Source organism: Micromesistius poutassou (assembly GCF_964030765.1).
Source record: "Micromesistius poutassou genome assembly, chromosome: 6".
Classification (NCBI taxonomy): domain Eukaryota; kingdom Metazoa; phylum Chordata; class Actinopteri; order Gadiformes; family Gadidae; genus Micromesistius; species Micromesistius poutassou.
In genome coordinates, this window is record NC_140276.1 from 7951412 (window position 1) to 7961411 (window position 10000).

Genomic DNA, 10000 nt, shown 5'->3' on the forward strand with positions numbered 1-10000 from the left:
CCCTCTCTCTCTCCCTCTCCATCTCTCTCTCTCTATGGAGGCGGCAGTGTCAGGGATTGGGCCCGCTATTGGATATCGGCAATAAACAGCGATAGTCTTGACAGGAGCTTGATAGCAGGAAACAGAGCTAATTATCAAATACCCTGCGCTCCTCAGTGCGAGGATCAATCCCAACATCCGCACGCATACATCTCCGTTAAACAAAGACCAGCGCTGCAGTGCATAGTAATCACAGGATATATGACCTCGCATAAGCAATGCACAATCATCTTGTAAAAGGAGGACATATTTAAAAGTTGCCGTCTGAGCAAATTGTCCCAGATTCACCCCCCCCCCATTGTCTCTATCCCTCGACACGATCCACGGCGAGCAAACGCATGTCCACTGGAAGTCAATAGTTTCCCAAGCTTGCGTCAAAGTACAGGCAATTGATTCTTTAATATCAAAAATCCAACAGAGGCGTTTCATTACTTTTCTGTGCCTGTTCGCCCCTCTTTGCGTCTAGTGGAAAAATATCACAGTTTATTAAATTACTCTTCTGAACAGTCTCTGGGGAGGGAAACCATCCTGTGTACTGCAAGGCCATTTCTGACTGTAACTAGGCATGTCTGCTTAGAGAGAGAGAGAGAGAGAGAGAGAGGAGAGAGAGAGAGTGAGAGAGAGAGAGAGAGAGAGAGAGAGAGAGAGGAGAGAGAGAGAGAGAGAGAGAGAGGGGAGAAGGGGGTGAGGGTGTATTTATAAATACTGTGGCTGCTGCAGACGGTTTGTGGTTATCCTGTTGGCCTTGAAAGGTATGAATTGGATGAACCCACAAATCAAGTAGAGGGAGTCAGATTAGACTAGCACCGCTGTAGTAAAGCTCTGATTGGTAGAGAGTGTGCACATAACGTGCGTGCGTGCCTGCGTGCGTGCGTGTGTGTGTGGAGGGGTCATATTCTTTTCAATGTTTATGGTATATATTTATATATGTATGAAGTATTTCCGAATGCATGTGAGGAGAATAAAACCCTCCGGAGCCACGAGGCTTCTGACCCAAGATGAAGGCTTCTCCCTGCAGCGCTGCATATTCCACGGCAACAGATAATGCTGGATGTCACAAGCCAGGCCCCGACACACACACACACACACACACACACACACACGACCAACATGGACACACCATATGTCTGCACACAGACGCACATACTGTACATAGACATACACACACACACAACACACACACCAACAAGTACGCACGCACCAATGCGCACAGAACCAGACACACACACACACACACACACCACACACACGTTCCCAATGCGTTGAAGATACTCCAATGACGCATCGACACAAAAAAAAGAAAAAACACCAAACCACTCAGAGACAGCTCAGGGGAGCTTTAGATTTCCATCAGACTGTCACGAAATAAACGACAACAGGCGACTAGACCTGATCTCGAACTTAGCAGCAACTTATTCAATCTAAAGACATCTGACATCTATGCTGCACATTTAAGCCTTCTATAAACGTGAGTTTGGCTCTTCTTCTTGTCGGTGTTCCCCCATACAACCAGTACCTTTGGGGAACGCATTTACGTCACAAACAGGGAGCAGCACAGGAAGAATAGCGTAGCGATAGATGGATCAAAAGGGGTAACATGACAGCCATGGCAAGAGAAGAGTGAAGGGAATAGCAGACATGCACCACAACCGGATCCCTGCGGTGAAGAGGAAGAGGAAGGAGGCTGTGTGATGCTGCATCTTTTCATGGAGTCAGAGAGGGAGCACTTGTAGACAATTGTAGGAGATAACGAAAGACAAAGTCAACCAAAGGCTCCCTCGGCGTCTGGGGATTTCATTATCCTGATGAAATGTTGTGTATTGATCACTTACACGTGTACATGCTTGGTCTCTGACGTTTCTGAGTGAATCATAAACGGCTATTTAGCCAAAGAGGAGGATTACCAGCCGCTCTATGGATGGAGCTGTGCACACCCCCTGTATTTTAGACTTTGAAATAACAACAAGTTTCTGCTTCGCCTGCATAGGCAGAGGCTGAGGCACATCCACGCTCAACTGGCTTAGCTCTCTGTGTGATGTCTTCATGAAACAACGTTAACCCCACTGCACTGGACCTGGGTCAATTACGAAGCAGACATCTCCAAGCAAGCGTTATACAGGAAATGGAGCACTCAATCAAATATTGCTTTAAAAGTTATTATAAATTCAATATACATTCAAATGTATGCATCTATTTGCTTGTTTTACGGTGTCATAATGTCTCACGCACGCACACGTACACACACACACACCTTTCCAACATTCAGTGTACATGAACGTCTCACCTCCGCCATCGTCTTTTCCTTTGTTCTAACCTGCACTCACAGGAAGACCTAGGAGGCTCAGTCTTGTGCCTGAGCCTAGGAAAACACTTCACCACTTCACTGAAGGACCCTTGGCTACCGTCATGTCGAAACACCAGAGTCGCTCAGGAAGCGAACAGACAAGACAAACGGAGCCGTCGTAGCCATTTTCTCAGAGGATACAGTATTAAGAAATCCAACAGACGCTAAGCCAGGGCTGTGGCCGGGGCTAACTGTGCAGCCACTGCTGGCGGTGACAACAAAGTCTGGGATCTGCCGTGCGACTACAGTGACTGGTGATGTTTGTGTTAGAAGACTCATCCAGTGATGCTAAAAGCAAGCGGGCCACAGTCAGTTTTTTGGGTTGGCTTCCATTATACATGCCCTGGCAGAGGGAACCGCGGGTGTTCGGTTGTGTGTGTGTGTGAGGGTATGACAATTGGAGATAGTGTTGCTTTGGTGCACACAAAGATCAGTGCTTGCTTGGAACCTTTTTTTTTGTCCTCCTGATCCTGAGCAATTCTTTCCCGCATGCGCCTTTCATAAAGTCCTCTGGGGTAATATGCAAAGAGCCTTCTCAATGCCTTTTTATTTTTCCCAACGGTGTGTTGTCATCATATTTTGTGTTATTTATTGCTCTGAGCCAGCTCGCATGGCATTCAACCTCAACCGGATATCGATAAAAGCCTACTCCTTTCTTCTGGCTTCCTGCTGTCTGAGTTACACCCATATAACACGGTTATCCCCAATGTTTCATGTCAAAGTGATGGATACAATACATGAAAAAATATGCACTGCTGAGGTGGCTGATGGCTTGGAGGTAAGGAGATTTATTTTTTTCTTAAATGGCAATTGAGACGGAACCATGCCAACACTCCACGTCACTAGTTTGTTGACTATACCGGCCTTCATCCTGCCTATGAACCAACGACCAGACAATATGTGTTTTGTGATATCCAAGGGAAGCCAAAGAGATTGCAATCGAATGCTGGTTGTCGTCTCAATGAATGGCATCAAGGTGATTCTTGTTTTGGCATGTTGTACAGAACATGAAGACCAAGCAAACATTATGCATGTTCCAGCCAAACATTGGTTCAACTTTGTCAAGCGCTCAAGAACGCAAATAATGTTTTCTTACTGCATTGAAAAGAAAAGAAAAACATTGTAACCCAACATATTACTCGAACAAAATCAACTACGGTCTATAATAGTTGAGGTGGAATATGTGTAGCAAAATTTATTTTTTTCCCACAAATGTAAGCTCTCTATTGATTCACGTACATCAAAGTTAAAAGCTAGACTTTGTTCTAATACAATGTATTCCTTGCAAGGAATTTTAGAATTTATTTTTCAAATAAATCGATTATGAGTGAAAAGAAGCCATCGATCAAATTGCAAAAATATATTGCCACAATGACGGAGCTAGACCAATACTTCTAGCGCACGTGTTAAGCATACAATATTATGTTTGATTATTCGCCGTAAGGGTCCTTTTACACCAGAAGCGTAGCGAATTAAAGATGGGAAATTGTCGCCTAAAATCGTACATCAGGCGAGCTGTGAATATACAGCTATTTCAAATAATAATCACGGCAGCAAAAATGCCAGATGAACTTTTCAACCTAGCCTTGACCAAAATATTCTATGTCTTTAGAGGAATCAATTATACTGGAGTTTTACTTTTTAATCAAAGTGTAAAACAGTGTAGAAAATGGCAGTTTGCGGATGAGGGTGATGACTATTGTCTGCATTTTTTAATACTCATTTGTTGGAGACTTTAGTTTTTGAGGTTGTTTCCCTGTTCGATAACTAAAAGTTGTCCATCACTCTTTTGGAGAAAGTTGGTTTCCAAAGGAAACAGTTATGATACAACTGCACACCATGTTATCAAAAGCAACCTATATTCGCGTACCGCAGTGCAAGTAAACATTACTTTGTAACACTGTTTGCTATCTAGATTAATGACAAATATATATATATATATATATATATATATATATTATGTGATCATAATACAGGTAATTATAGGTCTATAAATGTAGTTTACCACTATGGATGCAATAAGAAGTCTGTGCATTGAGAAACATAAATAGGCTGTTACCTCTCCCATTTCCTACAACATATATATATGTATCTTTTGACTATGACAAAGATACCTGATTCTGATTGGTTAACCTGATTATTTGGCTGGCTACATCCCTAAATAAATCAAAATTGGTACAAATTAAAATAAAGTCACTTTTTTTGCAAAACTGAAATCGCTCCATGATTTATAACTCAATTATTGAAGTCGGAAAAAAAAGCCACTGACAAATGTGTTCAATGTAATAGGACTATGATCCCGAGGTGGTTTGCAGAGGAAAAAGGTAAGCAAGGGGCCAACAATATCAATATGGTTCACACTTGTGTTAAATTAAGCCTTAGCAGAACCTTTGAGGTCTTTGACAAAGCTGTTTCCCCAACTCATTGCTAAGCGTGAAAGCAGACCAGACCATCTTAAACTTCAAGGGTTAAATATTGCAAAGAGAAGTCAAACTGGATGAACCGGCCCACACTTACAAGCAGTGTGTGTGTGTGTGTGTGTGTGTGTGTGTGTGTGTGTGTGTGTGTGTGTGTGTGTGTGTGTGTGTGTGTGTGTGTGCGTGTGTGTGTGTGTGTGTCCAAGTGCATTAGGGTTATTGTGTTAAGCCTTCAGTGCTTAATCCCTTAACCTGCTGAAGGGTGGGAATCACAGAAGTCATCTGTCAGCCAGGTTGGATTGGGCCACAGTGTGCGTACACACACACACACACACACACACACACACACACACACACACACACACACACACACACACACACACACACACACACACACACACACACACACACACACACACACACACACACACACACACACACACTGATACACATGCATTCACTGTACTCCAGTCATTCAGTCAACAGCGTTAGCCTCATTTCAGCCTAATGAAGATTGATACTTCCCCCATCCCCTCCCCAGCCCTCACAGGTGTTTCACGGAAATATATGTATAAATACATAACCCAGATAGAGAGGCAAAGTCAATGCGTGAGTGTGTGAGTGTGGTGTTTGCGTACACATCCGTGTATGTGTAAGCAAGGGATACAGAGATAGATAGAAAGATAACAAATAGAGGATGACACAGTCTGAATCCACCCATGTGTTGCACACACAGAACACCACGAGGGTTGATGCTGTTAAAAGTAGGGATGTGAATAACTCAAATTTTTCATGGTCGAATAATCAGTGGGTGGTATGAACGAATAATCGATTATTCGATGTGTGCCGACATTCACAAAGGCAGCCATGGATCATCGGCAAGAAATCACTTAATATCTTAAACGCAAAAAAAAAACTTGAACAGTGATCAGTGTTTGTGTTGTATGCATATATATTAATATTTATGCTTGTGTATTGTGTATATTGTTTTTCTGTACATGATTAATAATAATTAAAAAAAACTAATAGTGCTACAGAACCAACATTAATTCCGTCCGTTAATTCTTGTTTATTTGAATGGGAAAAAATGTTAACGGTCCAAATGTTAAAAATCGACTTTGACCCTCGGGAACGAATAATCCAATCATCAAATATTCTGACGCATCCCTAGTTAAAAGGAATGTGTAGTTAAGGAAAGAACCCTGAGGTAAATGACTCGGGTCCCTGGGACTGTAAACACATTTTCCAACCCTTCTGATGCCCGTCCATGCCGATGAGGACCGGTCTGAAATGTTGTGCAGAGATTGATGGTGATCAACACACACGACCCGATGTCCACTGTGAGTGGCGCTCCACATGCCTCTAATCTCAGTCAAACCGTAACCAACACACACACACACACCACACACACACACACACACACACACCACGATTTATTTATGTGCATGTAGGGTTGCATGCATGGACCTTGGCAGATAGACAGAGCAGTTATGAAAGGTCCATCCCCATAAAATATAGCACTGAAAGCGAACAGAGAACTCCAGCCGAGTGTTCAGAGCAATTTCCTAGAGCAACAGTCATTTTCGTCAATCAAGGCTACTTAATGTTTATATCAGCTGTTCAATTAGAACTCTAAACTCACTCACCCTCCAAAACTAGACCTGTGATCTCAGTCAGCTACAATCATATCTCCTACACGCTGTTGCGGTAGGAAATACAGGAAGCGGAAGAGTCCCAGAACAAAACAACTTCAATGGAAAAATCCACTTTGACCTCAACATGCTTCCGTCTCACTAGCTGACGACAGCTTGTCTAGACAATAGAGACAAAGTGCAAATGGCTTGTTTTTAAGCTGAAGTCAGTCGAATAAAATAACATTTTAGTTGCCTGAACAGAAGACAATCAGATGCTTAATATAAGTTGACATCAGAATCAGACCTCTTGTTTGTCTCTCATATTGTACAAAAGCCTTTCTCCACCTCGTTGGACTCTTGTTAGGATGTTTCCGTTGACCCTCACCTGGAATATTACTACATCTAGCTACTACTTTATCGTTCTCAAAAGGGCCATATGGTGTACACACTGTATATTTTTATCCAGTCACAATCCCTAGCATAAACACAAAAATGTTACCAGTCTGTGTATATATGGCAGACGGGTGTAAAGTGAGAAAACACATTTTATATATATAGTGCAGCTGTTTGACACACACTGCACAAGGCATCCTGTCTCCATCAGAGGCTGGATCAGAACAGATCCCACACAATCACACATGCCTTCAGAACATGCACCCCCCCCACCCCCCTTATCTCAAGAAACTAATCAGCCAAGCAAATGTTTATCCCCAACTTCCTTCCGAGGGAAACATTCGGCACCCCTCTAAAGAAAATGTTGCTTAGCTAACCCTCCCTGGTCTAATGGAAGTCAAACACCTTCCAGGGTGTTTGTTTGGGTGAAACGGGTGAAACGATATACCATTCCTTTGATCCATTATACATGTGAGGTGTGAACACGTGCACCCGCCTTCTAGCAACACAGCACGTGGTGGTGGTGATACAACAGGAAGCTACAGGCAGGAACAGGACCGCACACCTGTGCGTTTGCTGCTCTGACGCCTCAAATGAGCGTTCAGTCACGAGTAGTGATCATGCATGATTTTTTTCTTTTTTAAATTGAGACTTGTAACATTTGTTATCATCATGGTGTCATTTCTATGATGTAAATTGAGGGAGCAAAAGCAGCATCGGCGCCAAATATCGCCTCAAGAAAATTGGTAGTGGCGTATCGGTCACCGGCTAAGGCTGATGAAAACAAATCCATATCGGCCCTAACAAATCCATATCGGCCCTAACAAATCCATATCGGCCCTAACAAATCCATATCGGCCCTAACAAATCCATATCGGTCGATCCCTAGTTAAAAGCGTGTATGTGGAAACCCAAGTATGGATGAGGTTTAAATCGTGATGCACTCTATCAACACAGTATTCCTCAATAACTATACGAGGGTGATTAGGCATGTGAAGACCTATACGCCTTGGACTCCATTAACCATTCTGCTGAACTCAACGCCCCCCTGTAGAGATGTGTAGGGATAGGGGGGGAGGGGTGTTCAAAGAGTGAAAGATCACACGCACAGAAGGAAGCGCTCAACCCAACGTGTGCGATGGAGGAAGGCTGGAGGAGCATTACTGAAGCGAGATGAGAGAGAAGAGACAGAGAGCGGCACCGGCATCGATTAAACTGTGAGTCTTGGAAAGGGCGGTCCTTCCATCCAAATGAGTGTGTGTACTTGTGTCACAGGGAGCAGTGGCAGCACCCATGACTCATAAGGTTTCCCATCAAACTCGCAGACGTACACAGACACACACACACACACACACACACACACACACACACACAAGGTCCTGGCATCTCCAGCTGCTGTGTAGGCCGTGTCAGGGCTTATCTCCTGACACTTTGTTTGAAACGAGCCACCGTGTGACTCCTCCAGTGTCGCTCCAAAGTTCTCGACCGCCATAATGTCAGCAAACTTTTTGCCCCATTCCCATTGCCATAAACACACACACACACACACACATTTTCATGAAATTGTTAAGTAATGTGTCCTGTGCCAGATGAATATTTATCCCTGTGTGAAAGAATCCTTGCCGTCCTCCTGCCACACTGCAGCTCGAGGGGGGCCAGCTGGGCTAGGGCTTCACAACCTCCCCTCTCTCCCCCATCTCCCTCCCTCACTCTCTCTATGTCTCTCTCCCCCATCTCCCTTCCTCACTCTCTCTCTATGTCTCTCTCCCCCATCTCCCTCCCTCACTCTCTCTGTCTCTCTCCCCCTATCTCCCTCCCTCACTCTCTCTATGTCTCTCTCTCCCTATCTCCCTCCCTCACTCTCTCTACGTCTCTCTCCCCCTATCTCCCTCCCTCACTCTCTCTCTATGTCTCTCTCCCCCTATCTCCCTCCCTCACTCTCTCTATGTCTCTCTCTCCCTTTCTCCCTCCCTCACTCTCTCTATGTCTCTCTCTCCCTCTATCTCCGAGCCACAGACCATGCCCATCACAGCAAGGCTTTTTATTATTTTTAATTATCCACAGTACACAGATCAGCGCCGGCCTTTGCCACTTCCTCGTGCACATGCCCTGCTGTCCAAACTGTAATTTGAGCAGCACGTTTTTCTATACTAAAGGCGACGTGCGGGTAATTATTTCAATGGCTGAGCTAATATTTACACATCATCTGGGCTTCTGATGACACGTGATATAATGAGATTGGTCCTGACTCCTTCCGTCAGAAGGGGGAAAAGGACGTGTGCTCGGCGCTGATGCCTGACGAACGACTTCGTAGCAATGCAGCGCTGTGTGTAAAGGTAGGATACTATAAAGGCTATTGAAGAAGCAGATGCTATTGAAGTGATGGACAAAACACGCGTAAGAAGCACACTCACACGCGCACACGCGCACACACACACGCAAGCACGGCGCTGCGGTACCCAAACGCGTCGGATTGTAGGCTATATCTTTACCACAGCCATGTCAGTTGTCCGTATTTCAAAATCATGCAGTTGAAATCGTGTCTCAAGCCCGAAGATCGTCTTCAAGACAAATGTGCCATTATTTTGTCAAGCTTCAGATCGGCTGCGTAAACACTAATTGCTGTTCCTGTGCAACAGTGGTGAGACTTTCGTGCAATGTTTGTCGGAATAAAGTATAACAGAGCCAGCTGTGACTACATTGTACAACATTAGGACAGGTGCATCCCCTCACACACACCCGCACACGCACACGCACGCGAGCAGCATGGACGACATGCATTAAAACAGCTCAATGTCATTCCCCCAATGCAGCCCCATTTTTCCCCCTTGCAACAAAAAAAAACGCAGTTGCATTAACACGCTTTGAGTGCTGGCTTTTGGAACGAGACCCAGTGAGAAAAAACGACCATGAATCGTGTCATAGGGCAATATTAAACGCATGTTGCCTACCTGTTTTTAGTTACACGGCAGCCGCTGCATTATCTTCCTTCTTCAACTTGAACTTTTCCCTCCCTCCTGTCGAACGGCTTGAAGTAGTTGACACACTAGCCTGCTCCAGACTTTTACTTTCCTGTAAATGTAAATGTCCTGCTACACCTCTTGGTACAAACAAGAAGGTTGGATGACAGGGGCTGAACTGACGGAGATTTCCGCCAGTACTAACACCATCTC

At 44.4% G+C, this 10000-nt stretch overlaps 1 protein-coding gene across 1 annotated transcript in view; it reads right to left on the bottom strand.

Moving 5' to 3' along the window:
• LOC311344803 (uncharacterized protein) overlaps positions 1-10000 on the bottom strand; it is a gene marked incomplete at both ends in the record, with an annotated part of 203595 nt that overhangs the window by 25464 nt on the left and 168131 nt on the right. Inside the window, 1 exon segment of the mRNA XM_084469142.1 lies at positions 4901-4997. Within this exon segment, the coding sequence (XP_084325268.1) occupies positions 4901-4997 (97 nt within the window).